The 18,002-nt window shown below is 33.2% G+C and overlaps 1 protein-coding gene across 1 annotated transcript; it reads left to right on the top strand.

Moving 5' to 3' along the window:
• Positions 1 to 8,325: 8,325 nt before the first annotated feature.
• On the top strand, positions 8,326 to 11,419 carry LOC107492448 (transcription factor MYB12). Its single transcript, XM_016113466.3, has 3 exons — positions 8,326 to 8,614; positions 8,704 to 8,833; positions 10,530 to 11,419. The coding sequence occupies exons 1-3, from the start codon at positions 8,482 to 8,484 to the stop codon at positions 11,263 to 11,265; spliced, it is 999 nt and encodes a 332-aa protein (XP_015968952.1). The 5' UTR covers positions 8,326 to 8,481; the 3' UTR covers positions 11,266 to 11,419.
• Positions 11,420 to 18,002: the final 6,583 nt, after the last annotated feature.

Raw genomic sequence — 18,002 nt, forward strand, 5'->3', positions numbered from 1 at the left:
CGTGCATACTTATGTTTGGGGCCCGGCTAAAGTTACTTCCAAGGGTGGTTCCAGGTATTTTATTACTTTTGTTGATGATTATTCCAGGTATGTTTGGATTTACTTCCTCAAACATAAGAATGAGGTATTCGATACTTTTAAACGGTGGAGAGCAATGGTTGAAAACCGAACAAGTAGGAAGCTAAAAACTCTACGATCTGATAATGTCACAGAGTACACGGATGGAGCTTTCAAGGAGTTCTGTGACCGAGAAGGCATTACAAAACACTGGATAGTTAGAGAAACACCATAACAGAATGGAGTCACCGAACGACTGAATCGTACGCTACTTGAGAAGGCAAGGTGTATACGCTCTAATTCCGGGTTAGACAGAGAATGGTGGGCAGAATCGGTTGCTACAACTTGCTAGATAGTGAATCGATCCCCACATTCTTTTCTAGATGGAAACACACCTTATAAGGTGTGGTTAGGGGAACATGCAGATTACGAGAAACTCAGAGTCTTTGGATGCACAGCCTATTATCATGTCAAAGATAATAAGCTTGATGATAGAGCAAAGAAGGCAATCTTTTTGGGGTATCCAAGAGGGGTTCAAGGCTATCGCTTTTGGAGTATAAATGATTCTAAGTTTGTAATTAGCAGGGATGTTACCTTTGATGAACGATCTATGGTAGCTTTGTCTAAAGATATGGTGCCAGACGATGGTGATGTTGGAAAAACTTCAAATACTCAAGTGGTAGAGATAGAGTATAAATACCAACAAATAGACTTTAGTAATGTTCAGGTGGAGCATCCTAATGCTACTCGAGATGACACAGAGGATGAACTTGATCATGAGAAAATTCAGCAAGAAAATGCACATGCATTACAACAATAGCAGCAGGATTCTTTGGCATCTACTAGGCCAAAGAGGAATTATAAATTTGTTCAGAAGTTTAGGTCAGACAAGCCTTTGAGACATTATAGGCAGGTAAACTTGGTAGATTATGCACTCTCAGTGGAGGATGATGAGCCGGTCACCTTCAAACATGCTATCAAAGACAAAGATAGAGAGAGTTGGTTTGTCGCTATGGAGAAAGAGATGCAATCTCTTCATAAGAACAAGACATGGGATGTGGTCCCATTGCCCGTGGGAAAGACTACAATTGGTTGTAAGTGGGTGTATAAAAGAAAAAAAGATCCTACTAAATCAGATGGTACAAGATTCAAAGCTAGGTTAGTAGCAAAGGGATTTGCACAGAAAGAATGTGTTGATTACAATGAGATATTTTCTCCTGTGGTGAAACACACTTCCATACGGGTGCTTTTAAGTCTTGTCACTTATAGTGATCTTGAGTTGGAACAACTAGACGTGAAGACTGCATTCTTGCACGATAACTTAGAGGAAGAAATCTACATGTATCAACCTGAGGGTTTCAAGGTTGAGGGTAAAGAAAGTCAGGTATGTCGTTTGAGGAAATCGCTATATGGATTGAAATAATCTCCTCGGTAATGGTATAAGTGATTTGACTCCTTTATGTTAAAACAAGGTTTTTCTAGAAGTAATTATGATTGTTGTGTATATATTTGTAAACTTCCTGGAGATGATTATATCTATCTTCTATTGTATGTGGATGACATGCTTATTGCCTCTAAGAACAAGGTAGAGATAGATATGTTAAAGGTTCAACTTGGTAAAAAATTTGAAACAAAAGACTTGGGTGCTGCACGAAAAATATTAGGCATGGAAATTAAAAGAGAGAGATCAAGGCAAAAATTATTCTTGAGCCAAAGAGGATACATTGAGCGCGTCATTGAAAGGTTTGAAATGAAAAATGCTAAATCGGTGGAAACGTCGTTGGCTCCACATTTTAGGCTCTCTGGTAAATAATCTCCCACAACAGCAAAGGATAAGGCTTACATGGAAAATGTACCTTATGCTAGTGCAGTTGGTAGCCTAATGTATGCTATGGTGTGTACACGCCCAGATATTTCACAGGCAGTCAATGTTGTTAGCAGGTTCATGGCAAACCCGGGTAAGGCATACTGGGAAGCAGTCAAATGGATATTAAGATACTTGAAGAGTACTATTGACACAGGTTTATGCTTTAGTGGAAAATCATGTCAAATCAGCGGCTTTGTTGATTCTGATTATGCTGGTGATCTTGATAGAAGACGTTCTACGACTGGTTATGTATATAAAATACAAGGTGCTCCAGTTAGTTGGTGATCGATGTTACAAGCTACAGTGGCACTATCTACTACAGAAGATGAGTACATGGCAATAGCAGAAGGGGTGAAAGAAGCATTGTGGCTAAGTGATCTTCTAGATGATTTGGGATTGAAGCAAGATTGCGTGAATCTGAGTTGTGATAGTCAAAGTGCAATTCATTTGGCTAAAAACCAAGTTCATCATGCTCGTACCAAGCATATTGATGTAAGATATCACTTTGTGCGCGATGTTATAGAGAAAGGTAACATTTCTCTTATAAAAATACACACAGATGAAAATCCTGCTGATATGTTGACTAAAGTAGTGTCGGAAAACATGTTTCAACACTGTTTGGAATTGCTCAATATTACTTCATGTTAGGCATTACATGGAGAAATAGAGGAACTACGATTGGTTTGATCCTGAACAAGGATACGTAGGTAGTCATTGTAAAAAATGATGCAACCAGATATGAATAACACACTTTGATCGTCCAAAATTTGAGTAGATTTCAAATTGTGAACGAGGTGGAGAATTATGAGAATAAAAGAAAGGTTAAGAGCAAACTTGGGGAGTAAAATAAGGTTTGTAAGGAGTTTTAATAGAAAAGAACTTGTAGGGAGCTTTCATAGGAGGAAACTATTATCATTCATTAAAGTTATAGCATAGATGATACTATATATATTTCTGTAATAATGTAGTTGATACATCATCAAATAAAAAAGAAAGGTAATTCACATCCTATTTTCTCATATTGATTTTGTTATAGTTAGTGCATTATTGTGAATAGTGTTCAATTTCATATTACTTTCTATCTATTAGAAGTCAAAATTCCGCTGTTGCAGACTCAACAAAACTCTAATTTAATTTGTACAAAGGATAAAATTGAAATTAATTAATTGAAATGAGGGTATTTTAGGTATAAAATGTTATTAAAGTTTCAGTCTCCATCTTTAAAAATTTTAGTCTCCTGTGTCCCCACTTTTTGGAGGTACTGAACTACTGAAATTTTGGAGACAGGGATAGAAATTTTAGTACCAGTCTCTGAACCAACAAACATAATACTGAGTCTCAATCTCTCAGTCTCTGTCTCAGTACCTCAAAACAAACGCTACCTAAAAGATCACTCGTTTTTTAAATTAGTCTTTGAAAAAATTTTTTAATCAAATTCGTCCTTTAAAGATTTTAAATTAGTCATGTTAGTCTTTCTGTCACTTTCATTGCTAATGTCATCAAATTTTATTGATGTTGTACATTGAATAACACCAAAACACACATCTAGTAATCCTAGTTGACTATTAATATAATTAGTTTACAAAATTAAATTAAATTAAATCAACCTCAAATTGAGGGATTCTAATGGCTCATATTTTTACTTCAATTAGGTTTTAATATGATCTAATTTCATAAACTTATTATGTTAATAGTCAATTAAGATTCATAGGTATGTGTTGGGGTGTTACTTAACATGCCACATTAGCAAATTTTGACACTATTAATAAAAAAACTAACGTAAGAACTAACATAACTAATTAAAAATCTTTAAAAAATAAATTTGATTAAAAAAATCTTTAAAAGACTAATTTGGAGAACGAGTAATCTTTAAGGAGTACTTTGATCTTTTACTCATAAAAATAATTTACTTCCGTTTCTGCTCTACTTTCGTTATATAACACAATTTTTTTGGATATTTTTCTGTTAATTTTGAATGAAAAATATTAACATATTAGGTTGAGAAATGCACATGATCTAATTATTTTTAAATTTAAATTAGTTAAATATTTATTTATTCTTATTTTTAAATATACAATATCTTTTTTAAAATTTTTTTATTCATTATATTAATATTTTTTAATAAATTATTAAATATATGGTATAATAAGTACAAACTAATTAATAAATAAATAATAATCGTTAAAATATGATTAATACATTAATAATAATAACCCTATTATGATATATATACTATCAATTTTATAATCTAGATGATTTTTACGATAAAGTGAAAACTAATAATGAATACATTATTTGATATATAGTAAATTTTTTTTGAGTAATAATAAAATTAATTTTTTATTTCTTTAAATTAAATTAATAATTCTATTTGATATTTTTGCATTAAAATATACTATAAGTAGACTACTAATACTAAATGAAATAGAACATAATATGTATATATCCAATTTGAATAAAGATAAATAAATCCTTAACCAATTTAAATTTAGAGACAATTAACCTCCTGTCTATTTCTGAACCTGACATATCAGCATTTTTCATTTAGTATTGACAGAGAAACATCCATAAAAAGACCATGTTGTATCACGAAAATAAAGGATAGAAATCGAAATAGATCGTTTTTATTTTAAAAAAATCATGTTATCATTCTAAAAATTAAACAAGGACCGAATTAATACTTCACTTTAATTCTATCATCAATAAATTTTTTTGCGACCATAATAAAAAGGAGTGCATAAATTTATTTTACAAATTAATAAAATAAAATGATATATTGTTTTAGATAAATATTTAACTATTTATTAAGTAAAATGTTTTTTTAATTACTTTTTTTCACTGTAGTATGCATCATGCCATCATTGTTTTTTTATTATACAAGAACAAACTTTCATTCATAGAAATAATAACAAAAACAACATTAGTTTTATCATCTAAAAAAAAAAAGATAAATACTCTCTATAGTCTATACTAAACTATAAACTGAAAAAGAGTAAAGTAATCTATTACAAAGAATTTTAAAAGATAAAAATAAAGACAAATTTAAATTTCTATAATTTTTAAATCTATATAAATGTGCTACAACACAGTGAAATATTTTATCTTTTTTTCACAATAAATCTAAACATCTTCCTAATCAGTAGATATTTCAATGGACAAAATTAATTTTTTTATTTTCTTTTTCCAGATCTACTTTTTTTTTCTTTCTCCAGATCCACCAAAAATCTAAAACCAAAACACTCATAAAAGAAAACACCACAAAAAAAATATATTAACCACTAAAAAATATTGAAAATTAAATCTCTAACAAAGAGACTGAAAATAAAACAGAAATCAAAGATAATATTAATCACTATAGTATGCATCATTGTTATGTACCTGATTTATAATTTTATAAAAAAAATTTTAATTTATTGTTTAATAATATAAAATATTTTACAAATTTATTTTTTATAAAAATTTTAATCTTTAAATATCCTTTAGTCAGAAATCAATAATTAACTCCTACATACACGTTATCGTCGTTGCTGAAGATTGAGCTGAAAATATAAAGTTAAAACCCTCAAGAACTACTAATTATAAACAAAGCAGCTAAATAATAATAAAAAAAATGGTTCTACATTAATACAACACTTTCTTTTCTCTGTTGTGACGGAAAGTTTTACGTCTTGGGTTTAGACGACAAAACACGTAGCGACGAAATATTTATGCCTCTTGGTTCATTCTCCACCTATAATTTATTCCTTTTTTTTTTCTTTAAACAAATTTAGATAAATGCAAGTAAAATTAATTTAATTAAGTACTATACGATTGCATTGAGTTTGTTAAGTCCTAATCTAACAATCAACTAAACAAGCATGCTGGCAATAGGGATGTGTATGGTTCGGCTGGGCTCGAAAACTCGACCCGGTCCCGAATATTTTAGGGACTAATTTGGTGTGATTTTATCGGGTCTAGAATCGGATAAGAGTTTTAAAAATAGACCCGGTCATTATTTTCGGGTCGGGTCTGGGTCATAACTCGGGTCACCCGAAATCGGTCTGGTGACTCGGTCATCATACATCATTAATATTTTGTGTTATTAGTGAAGGATGATAGTTATTCTCATGTGAAATTTAAGTATTATAAACCTTAATATTTTGTGTTATTAGTTATTATAAGACTAAAAGTTAATGTTTTATGTTTAAAATGCATAAGATTTTAGACTAATTAATGCATAATATTGTGTTATTTGTATTAATTTAAATATTTTGTGATATTAGACAATATTAGTATTGATTATAGTTATATTTTAATTTTAGAAAAGAGTTGGCTCTTGTTTTATTTTTCTAAGTGAATTTTACCATGTCAAATAATGGTTGGAGTATTGAAAATTTGGATATTTTCACATGTTAGCTTATAAGAAGGTATCAAGGTGATGTAATGTTAACGGCCCAATTTTCATCCGGTTTTTACCCGGTATAATCGTGACCCGAAAGTGTATAGGTTTTATCGGGTCTAGGGTTGGATTCGGGTCTAATAAATAGACCCGGTATATATTTCGGATCGAGTCTGGGTCACATCAAACCCGGTTTCACCCGACCCATACACACCCCTAGCTGGCAACATATTTCCTAAACATTTATTTCTTCCGGTTATTATCCTCTATCACTTGCTATGAGAGCCTAGAAATTTTTTTTAAAGAAAAAGCTCAACATAATAAGGTGGAATATATAAAATAATAAAGAATAACCTTACAACTCTAATTACGATAATTTTTAGTTATTTTTGGTATTGTCATCAATAATTATAGAGTTCATCATCACTCTATTTATCAGAGAACAAGAAGGATCTACTAATAATATCTATCTCACGTGAGCTTTGATTTCTGAAGATTCTATCATTTCGTTCTAAAACTTTTTGGTAGAAAAATTTAAGGGACCAACAACTTTATTAAATTTTAGTTAATATGTAACTAACAAAAGAAAAATAAATAATTTCATACTATTGTATGAAATCTCACACCGTTAAAAAATATTATTAATAATTACTTTATGGTTACAAATCACAAAAATTGCTGTCCTAACACTTTTTTTTCTTTGGCAAAGATCAATGTCTTTAATTGGAGAGTCGTAGGTCTCAGAATTCTTTTTCTAATTCTAGGTTCTCTCTTCTCTACAGTGATTGTGATTTAATAGTAGTTGAAAAAAAGTCCTTAGCATATTTCAATGGTTGTGAAATAAATTACGGCCTCAGGAAGGATTATTCAGTTAGGGTCAATCTATCTACCTCATGTTGTAGATGCGTACAACATATACATCCGACAATTAGATTCTTTTCATTATTATTACGACATGGTCGCTGTATTTTCGTCGATTCCACCCGTAAATTCCTTATTTTCATGTTTTCTGGTTGATAACTATACTCAGCTGAAATATTTTTATATAATAATAATAATAATAATAATAATAATAATAATAATAATGATGACGAAAAATATTATATTAAGTAATTTAGTCTTTCATATTAAATTATTTAGTATCCTGAATTGAAAGGATATGTTCTTAGTTAGTTAGTCAATCTTCTTTGTATAATTCGTCTACTTTATAATGACCTTGAATTTTGTTGGTTGGATAAATTATACTTATCTTGAAGAAGAATATAGAATATAGATATTTATAAAAGGTATTTTGCCGTTCAAATAAGAATTTGATGTAATTTCATATTAAATTAAGATTAGATTCAAAGTCATAAAGGATTGTAATAGAAAATAACATTATTTTTGAATTATAATATACAGAACATCTTGTAAGAGTAAATAAATTAGAATTTAAGTTAGTTCCATGAATAACAGAATGAGTTATTCTTTCCTATTTGTTTCTGTTATTAGCCAAAGTGTTCCGCTACATAAATTTAGATGATCTAAAGTAAAAAAATTGATAAAATAATAAAGTAAAAAATTAATTATTATTAATGTTATAATTTTTATAAAATATGTATTTATTATTTTAATTTAACAATAATTTTGTTTAAAAATATTATTATATATTAATTAAAATTAATTATATATAAATATGTATTTTAATATATTATCTAAAATTTTCTTTAGATCAGGCGAGTAGCTATGCAGTTGTTATTGAGCATTAAATTTTGAAATGAAATAAAAAGAAATGAAGAGAGTGGAAAATGGGAAGAGCCATGGGCATGAGGAATACAACGTGGAAACCGGAAAGCCCCGTCACGAGTATCGACGGTGGAAGAGCCACGACTCTACACCCTCCATAGGGAATCGACGTGTCACTCTCTCACCCATATCCAACTCACACGCACTCTATACCGCAAATTATTCCCCCTTTGTCTTCAATACGCATACCCCACCAAATATAACTCATTTTTTTTATATAAGCTATCACACTTGAAAGTCTTAACCTTTACCTTTCTAAGTTAGCTACCTGACAAACCCAACATTGTCACATTTTTCACGCTCTTAACCTTAGCCACCACATTATTTGTTGTTACTTGTTTCCCACTTAGCCATCCTTCCTGTCCTCAATTGTAGTTGCAGGAGGCATAGAAAGATGGGAAGGGCTCCCTGTTGTGACAAAGTGGGACTCAAGAAAGGCCGCTGGACAAAAGAGGAGGATCAAATCTTGACCGACTACATTCAAGCCAATGGAGAAGGTTCTTGGAGGGCTTTGCCTAAGAATGCTGGTATGCATATGCATGCTTCCATCTCTATTATTCTTTTCATTTGTTTCTTCATCATCAGCCTCTGATTCTTCTTCTTCTTCTTCATGAAGGGTTACTAAGATGTGGCAAGAGTTGCAGATTGAGATGGATCAACTATTTAAGAGCTGATCTCAAAAGAGGAAACATCTCTATTGAAGAGGAAGCCATCATAACTAAGTTGCATGCTTCTTTTGGCAACAGGTTAGTGCTATTTACTACTACTACTACTCTATAAATGTCTCAATGCCATTATGTATGTCCATCAGAAGAAAGAACAAAACTTGAAGCTATACACATGGACAAACACACTGCAATTTGGTTCTTGTAATCTCAACACCTTAAATTAGGCCTCCATTTCTGATTTTTCAACCATTTATTTACTTATAATAATTTCAAAAGAAGAAAGAAATAATTAAAGAAAAAAAAAAAGAAACTCAGTAGATATTCATCTGCGGAAAAGCACCCAGAATGGACACATCATTGTTCTCTTGTCAAATAACAACTTTATATAATTTTTTTAAATTAAACTATTCAGACAGAGATAGAGAGGACTGCGTGCACCTCGTGTTGGGACATAATATCTCAAGTGCTAGTACGACTTTTATGTGTGCAATAATAATGATTACTATAAATATGTGAAGTAAAATGGTAAATATTTTATTTTTTGTTTTATTAAAAAATTATAATTTAAATTTTAATAATCACATTTTATTTTTTTATGAATATATTAGGAGGACATTTTGAGTATTAAAAATTTGTGCAGTAAATTTTTTTCTAGTCTCATTTATTATATATAGCAGGTTCATCTTATAAAATTTTTCAAGTGTAATAAAAGGTGCTTACTTTTATTTTTATATTTCATGAAGAAAAATATTTATGAAATAATGAAAATATGATATACAGTATTTTTAGTAGAAAGAAAATGAAGATTTGACTAAGAAAAAAATATTAGTCACTTATTATTTTTCAAATATATATACGCATTTGTACTATTTATTTTTGGTATACCAGAGAAATTATGTTTGTATAATTTGTTACTATATTATTAAATGTATGTTTTATTTTATAATACAAAAGAATCTTTTTATCTTTTACCTTTTCTTAATTACTTAAATACTAAAAATGATGTATATAAACGTTCTCAATAAAATATCTAATGTAAACAAAATTGATTGAAAAGGTAAAAAATTTAAAGTTTTTAATAGATGTAATATTTTTTTTTTATGTTGGTTGAAATGTTATTCAATAATAAGCTGAGAATGTAGTTGAGCAAAAGAGATTTATCATTCTTTAAATAAATGCTGAATTAAAATTAAGGATCAACAATTGTAGTATTGTACCCATCAAGATGGTTATAAGTCAATGAACAAAATCATATTCAATATAGTTTTTCACACTTTTGCCCACTTGGCACTGTTTGCATCTGCCAAGCATTACATTTATTTATTTACAATATACTGAAATATTCCGAGAATGTTATTTTGAATTTTTTATTAATATTTTTTTTGTTCAGTGATTAGTAGTTTTTTTGTTATTTATAGTGTTTTTTATTTATTTCTCACGGAACGAAAGAAATTAACGAATATTTGATGGACCGGGCCCTAGATGAAGTATTCATTTATTTATCTATAGTGATAGAAAAGTCTACCATGGATATTTAAGTATATTCTTTTTCCTCGTTATGGTGTTTTCACCCATGGCCACGTAAAGTTCAAATAATTTATTTCATTTTTTCTTGTCCTAACTAGTAATGGCCTTTTTTTCACATGCGGGTGTAAAGTGTGAAGCTTTTTATTTTTCATTTATCTTAATCTTAATGTAAAGTAAAAGATAAAGAAACAGAGAAAGGTAGAGAAGATCGAAAATGATAACGAAGATGATGTTGTTGGAAAAGCAGGTGGTCACTGATAGCAAGTCATTTACCAGGCAGAACAGACAACGAGATCAAGAACTACTGGAACTCTCACTTGAGCAGGAAAGTTTACAGCTTGCCAGCCCCAAACGACAAAGACACAACCACTTGCGCCACCGCCACTGCCATTCCCAAGATCTTGGATACACCTCCGAAGCGTAAAGGTAGCGGCAAGACCAGCAGGTGGGCCATGAAGAAGAACAAAAGCACCTATTCGCCCCCAATCCAAACCCAGACGCCTTCATCGGAGGAGGAGGGAAGAGGAGAAGTAAGTGAAAAAATGATGGAGTGTGAGGAGGGGAGCATTGATGATGGTGGGGTGTTGAGTTTTAATGACATAATGGAGTCAAGTTGCATGCAGCAGCTGGATGATGATCATCAACCATGTGGCCTTTCCACCGTTACTACTGCTGGGGTCCCAAATGATGACACGTGTCCCAACACTACTACTACTACAACAACAACAGGGGAGGCATCGCATTCTAACTGCTCTTCCAATAATTCCATGGCTTCTGGGTTAGAGTTAGATGATAGCTATTGGGAGAGCGTGTTGGAGTTGAATAATAATAGCACCGATGAGTCCTCCTGGGAGCACAGTACTGAAGCCTTGTTCAATTGGCTGTGGGAAGATCATCACTTGGACAAGCTTGGAGGACAACATCATGATGATGATGATCACAAACAAAATAATGCCATGATGGTTGATTGGTTTCTCTCCTGATTATATATTATCTTCTCTGTTTTTTTATGTGAATTATATGCTAGTAAGTTCTCGTTATGTTGGATTTGGGAAACTAAAAATATAAGCTACCCATGGTACCATTTTCTGTTTAGGGTAGAATCTAATTACTAATTAGACACAGCTTTCTTTATCATCTCACGTACTCTTCTCTCTTGTGCTTTCAGCATGCATTTTTATTCATATTGATTAGCTACTATACATTAGCTATATGAAAAAAAAAAAAAAACAAAAGTAAGACAAGTATACGGATTTTTTTTAAATAAATAAAATAACTATTTTAATTATCGAAATATATCATTTGGAGCATTTTTATTAAAATATATCGCATTCGTTTACAATGTAAACGAAATAAGATAACAAGTATATATCTCGCAAAAAATAAAGCGTATATATTATTTATAGTATAAACGACATACGTGTTATTTTATATTGTTTAACTATAAACAAGATAAGAGAGTAATTATGACGTTTACACTGTAGACGAGATACGTTAAAACAAATTTTCAACAGTTATAAAAGGATGTGCAACCTTTGTATTCTTCACAAATATTTTAGAACTTCTTTTCTACCTATTTCTTTCAAAAATAAGCCAAAATGTCTAGTAGTAGTGGATACTTAGTTGTAAGTGTGTATTATAATTACCGTATGAGAAATAGTCATAATGGGGTGATATTTGAGTGTGAGAATTCTATTCTGTTGCATAACCGGCCAGTAAGTTCTTTGGCAGAATTGAAGAGTCTGATATTGGGTAGCGTTGGTAGTAGCGGGAGAAAAGAGATCGGAAGGGTGGGATATAGGTTGTTAGCACCGACAAGAACAGAGTTTTTCGGTTTCGTCTGTTTTGCCTCAATGGCAACAAGCATGTATGCCTGATGTTTGACATCCATGGGAGAATAATGGCAAATCAAATGATGGAACTTTCTGCGGAGGTTGGCGACGTCGATGGCGGTGGATCTGGGTCATCAAACTTCGTCCAGGATGACCCACCTCTTGCACCACCACCGATTCATGTTGCCAGTCTAGTGGAAGACATGTAGTTCGACGGGGAGGACTCCGACGAGGAGTATGTTGCAGATAGCAACGAGAGTGGTTGAGGCATCACGTAGGTATCTTCTGCCTTTCCCGCACCAAATTCTGGCTTTGTCATCTGTACTCAGTCACTACGGTACGTTGAATCCGGACGCGATGCAAGAAAAGAACCCATTTTCCAATACGGGTGAGGAAGATTACAACTTGAACGGTAGTGTGGAGTTTAGGGTTCGCCACAGATTCAAGCAGAGATGCAGTAATACAGAGTGTGAAGAATTACAGCATTCATAGAAATACTGAATACCGAGTGGTGGAGTCGGATTGATTAAAATACCATGTACGTTGCCGACAACATGCAATAAGCTTCCCTTGGAGTCTCTGTGTTGCTCTCCGACAGAATCTCGGATACTGGTAAGTTTAGGGTTCTATATTGTGTTCTATATTCTCAGTTGTCATTGTTATGCTTGTTGAACCTATTTGCCACTGTTTTTCTATTTCGTTAGAGAGGTGCGTAGGATGGAAGGAGCACACACATGTTTGGCACCCACAATGTCGCAGGACCGCCGACAGTTAGACAATAGCCTCATCTGCCGTGTCATCCTCCCATTGATAAAATCAAACCCATCCGTCAGCATCTCAGTTCTACAAGGTGTAATTAGACAGGGCTATCACTTCAAAATCTCGTACAGGAAGGACTGGATGGCGAAGCAAAAGACAATTGCACAAATATACGGTGACTGTGAGGAGTTTACAATAAGGTGTCGAGGTTGCTGCAAGCGCTGCAAAGTTGTTGTCCCGGAACGATGTGTGAGATCACCGTTGCACCGTACTATGATGGGCACCTCATGGTGCGTGATTGCAGCATGTTTGACAAGGTATTTGGGTCTTTTCTTCCTACGTCGAGATTTTCAAGCATTGCAAGTCGTTCGTCTCTGTTGATAGTACGCATCTGTATGAAAAATATGGTGGTGTTCTGCTTATTGTAGTGGTACAAGACGATAACAGTAATATCGTTCCTATAACCTTTGCAATTGTTGAGTCTGAGATGAAGGAATTATGGTATTTCATCCTTACCAATTTGAGGGGACTAGTCACCACACAGGAAATCCTGTTGATTATTTTTGATAGATTTCAAGCGATCAAGGCTGCATTGAGAGTTGAGGACAGTGGCCGCATCCTCCAAGAGCATTTCATGCTTAATGTGTCTGATACATAGCAGCAAACTTCATGTCTCGTTTCAAGTCTGTTGAGAGAAATAAGTATCTCATAAATGCTATTTATAGTCCAAACAAGACTGTGTATGAGTGGTACATGGATGCGTTGAAGTTGTTGTCGCATGAAATGGCAGATTGGGTTGGTAGATTCAACAAAGAGATCTGGCTACAGCATTGCGATGGCAGTTGCCGATTCGGTCACATGACAACGAACTTCTTCGAGTGCATGAATGTCGTTCTTAAGAGTACACGCTATTTACCTATATCGGCGATCGTGCGATGCACCTACGAGAGGCTGCAGCAATTGTTCGTGAGGAAGGGACGAGAGGCACACGCATAGCTAGTGGTGGGTAATCAGTTTTCACAATGGCTCATAGCGGCTATTGAGAAGAACAGAGAGAAAATCTCGAATATGCGCGTCACTCAATGCGACAGACGGGCTTTTGTGTTCATGCTTGATGAGTTGGAGCCATTCGAGGGTTGGTCATAGGGATCGTTCCATGTTCGCCTGGCGAGAGGCACGTGTGACTGTGGCCTTTTCCAATCACTCAATTACCCATGTCGTCATGCGTTGGCCGCCTCTGCCACCATGAGTATCGAACGGGTCTATACGTCCATCCAGTATACACGCAGTAGGCTGTGTTCAAGGTATACCATTTGGAGTTTCCACCGATACTAGATGAGAAACTTTGGCCGAAGTAGTATGGGACACGCCTCCAGCATAACCCTGCCATGATCAGGAAGTCTACTGGCAGACCGATTTTCACCAGGTTTCGTAATGAGATGAACAAGGGCGAACACCAAGAGAAAATATACGGTCTATGCAGACAACTCAGTCATACCCAAAGAAGTTGTCTAAACCAGCAGACGAACTAGGCCTAGTTTATGATTGTTACTTTGTATGTGTTTGGTTTATGATTTATGTTTGCATAGTTCATGTGTTTATGTATAACAAGTTATGTTTAAGTTTGTCTTATTTTCACTCATCATATTTTTTATTCCAAATTTGTACAATTAAATACAATGAATTCTAAATATTTTGTATCCTAATATTGTACTCTGTCTGTGGCATTTTACATTAATTCTAAATATTACAGTACAAACTATAACCACGCTGACATGAAACATGCACAGAGCGAACAATATGTAACATAACTATTAGGTCAAACTACAAATATTACTTTATCAAAGTACATCAAAATACATTAATGGTAAAGAGAAAAGTAACTGCATACAACAAAAACTATCCGATGTCATCGACGGTGATCACCCTAAGAATGACGTCGATGGCCGGTGCCACACGGCGGTGACTACGTCTGTCTTTGAGGTCTGCTCGGAGGTGAGTCTGCATGAGGCTGTGGGTGATACTCAAGGACGCCTGGTTGCATATGCAGCTGTGACGGGTCTGGATAGTATGGGGCAGCATAACTATTAGAGTAAGATATCGGCGGATACGAAAAGTGATAAACCGGAAGTAAAAAATAATGTTTAAGAAAATAATATTGGTTATCTCATTGTTTAAAAAAATAATGTTATATAATGTTTTTAAGCAAAATGAACGTACTAAAAAAATAGTATATTTATGAAAAAAATTTGAAATAATTTTTTTTTTTAAAATGTCTCATTTTCACATATTTGATCCAACTTAAAAATTAACAGATTAAATTTAGAAGTTTATGCTATTATTGCTGGCTAAATATACATTATTGGTTGTTGAATTTTTTAGTTGTGTACTATTGATTATTTTTTGTTTTGGAAAAATATTTATGCTTTTTAAAAGTAAGTTAAGTGAATAAGACTTATGCATAATTTTCACTCTATTTAAAAATACATAAAAATACTACTTTGGAATAAGAGGTGGCTACTTGGCTATTAACACATTTGTGTCAGCACTATTGCCATTCCTTGGAGATTTCATCTCATGAGTATCACAAGGGCTATCAGCACATTAAGTAAGGATGTGTATATTTGATCCGATTTTTTTTAGTATGGATTGAATTGAAATTTTGATTAAATCTGATATATATACACATTAATTGTGGAGCCTATGGCAGTGGAGTGGACCCTGTCTATATAGACCATCAGTGTACTAATAAAACCCTCAAATTATTATTGCAAGTTGCAAACACTTTAATTTTGAGGGACTAGTGCTTGTCTCGTTGCGAGTTATAACTTATAAGGACATTCATATGGAGACAGAAATATACTGTTGGCATCTTGCAACTGGAGTAAGTTTGGTTGTTGATGGAGTATATGAACTTGCCTAGCTATTATTACTATAGTATTATTAATATTGCACGTTGACTTAAGGAGTAAGGACACAAGGTCCCCCGGTCTGGGTCTTAGTCTCCTCAATTTGACGGACCACAATGCTTCGTGGTTCAGATGATGGTGGTTATCATATGACATAAGCATTATTCAGCGGTCCTTTCCTGATTCGAGTTTTGAGATAAAAACTCATTTGATTCCAACATTAATTTTATTTATAGTATAGTTTGTATTGAATATTTTTTTTAAATTCTGATTTAATCCGATTCAGTTTTAAACTGGATTGAATTAGATTTGCGATTTTATAAATTAAAAAAAGATACATAACAAGTCTTAACATTAAATTTTAAATAATCAATAATAACATAATAAATCTCAATAATATCTTGAGTTGTTTTGGCTAAAAGAGCTTTGTTAACTTATGTTCTTAAAAAGTTTTATGAACATTCTCTTGTGAAAATCTGGCTCTGTTTTAAAGGTTCCAACTTTTAAAATTTTTATTATTCTTTAGGAACTCTTTGGAGCTTGTATACAGGTATTGCTTCTATGAATATTTTGTTAATCAGTCACACATTAAAAGGGAGCTTGTTGAACATAGGAAAGGGAAACTTTCTGTGAATCATCAAAGGGAGGTTTTCTATCCTAATTTTTTCAATTTATTTTAATAATATTTGTCATCAAGGAGGAAATTGTTGAGTTTGGAAAATAAATATTAAAATGATGATCAAACTTTATTAAAATATTAATTACATGCTCATTAAAATATTTTCAATTGTTTGTTATTTGATGTATTGGGTTTGGTGTGCAGGAAATAAAATAAAATGAATCTAGTTGGCCCAAAGAACAAATGTTGAAAGCCCATCCAGCCTTGTACAAAATTGTTTCAAATATTAGTGGCTAAACCTTGAAATTAAGGAAGAATAGACAAGCCCATGAACCAAAATGGATGAATCAAAGAAAGGAACTCACGGTTCTCCAAGCATGCTTCGGTTACTCCATCCTTTGGTAATTGGAACTTGGAATTCAATTTGATTTAATTTCATTAAAATCTTCCACCGAAAGTTTCTCTCTTCTCTCTCCTTTCTCTTGCTTCGGTCACATCATGTGTTCATCCAAGAAAAAGAAAGAAGAAAATGGAAGGTTCAGAGATCAGATTTTGAAGAAAGGAAAAAAGATTTTTGCCAAATTAAAGTGAAGAAAAGAAGGCTACAAATCGTAGTTACTCTCTCGGTCAAAGCACAAAAAAAAGTTTATTTTTTCATTTGTGCTTCACCGAGGATCAAAGAAGAAAGCTTCAAAGTCTCATGCATTGAAGAGGTAACCATGGAGAACGTAAAGCCTACATGGGTCAGAACCACGTCAACGATTAGAATCAAAACTTGAGGCCAAATTTAAGTTCAATGGTCAAGATTGAAAAAGCTTGAAGAAAAAGGATGAGAGAGAAAAGGTGAGCATGCATGCAACAGCCTTGGTCCTCTTAATCCTCTCTGATGAAGCCGCTGCTACTCTGATGTTGGAGAAGAAGACACTATGAGGGTTTAACTTGTTTCAACCTTGGAAGCTTCACTCTTCTATATTAAGGGTGACCGGCCAAAGGTTGAAAGGGGGAGCTTCTCTCTCTAGAATACAACATACATAATGCTAAACTAACCCTAATTTCTCCCTCCCCCTTCACATGGAGTAAGGCCTTCCTTCATATAGCACTCAAACAGCTTCAGAAAGTTCCAAAATTGGGTCTTGGAGACCCAAAAATCGCCCTAGCGATTTGCAATAAATGAGTCACGCGCTGACAAACCCCAATTTGACGGTTTATCTTGTATTGAATTTAGGGGATTTTGTCACCTTTCACCCACATTTATTCAATAAAATAGCATGGTTTTGTATATTCTCCTTTAATTGTGCTTAAGAGTGAAAACATGCTTTTTAGGACTCAAAATAGATAAATCTAATTCTCTTTGATTCCATTAGATGCCTTGATATGTTTGTTAAGTGGTTTAAGGTTTAGGAGGCAAAGATTGGATCAAGGGAATGAAGAAAGAAGCATAAAAGTTGGAGAACTCATGAAGAAATGAAAGAACCGGAAAGCTGTCAAGCCGACCTCTTCGCACTTAAACGACCATAACTTGAGCTACAGAGGTCCAAATGATGCGGTTCCAGTTGGGTTAGAAAGCTAACATCCGGGGCTTCGAAACGATATAAGATTTG

Source organism: Arachis duranensis, chromosome 6 (genome assembly GCF_000817695.3).
Source record: "Arachis duranensis cultivar V14167 chromosome 6, aradu.V14167.gnm2.J7QH, whole genome shotgun sequence".
NCBI lineage: Eukaryota > Viridiplantae > Streptophyta > Magnoliopsida > Fabales > Fabaceae > Arachis > Arachis duranensis.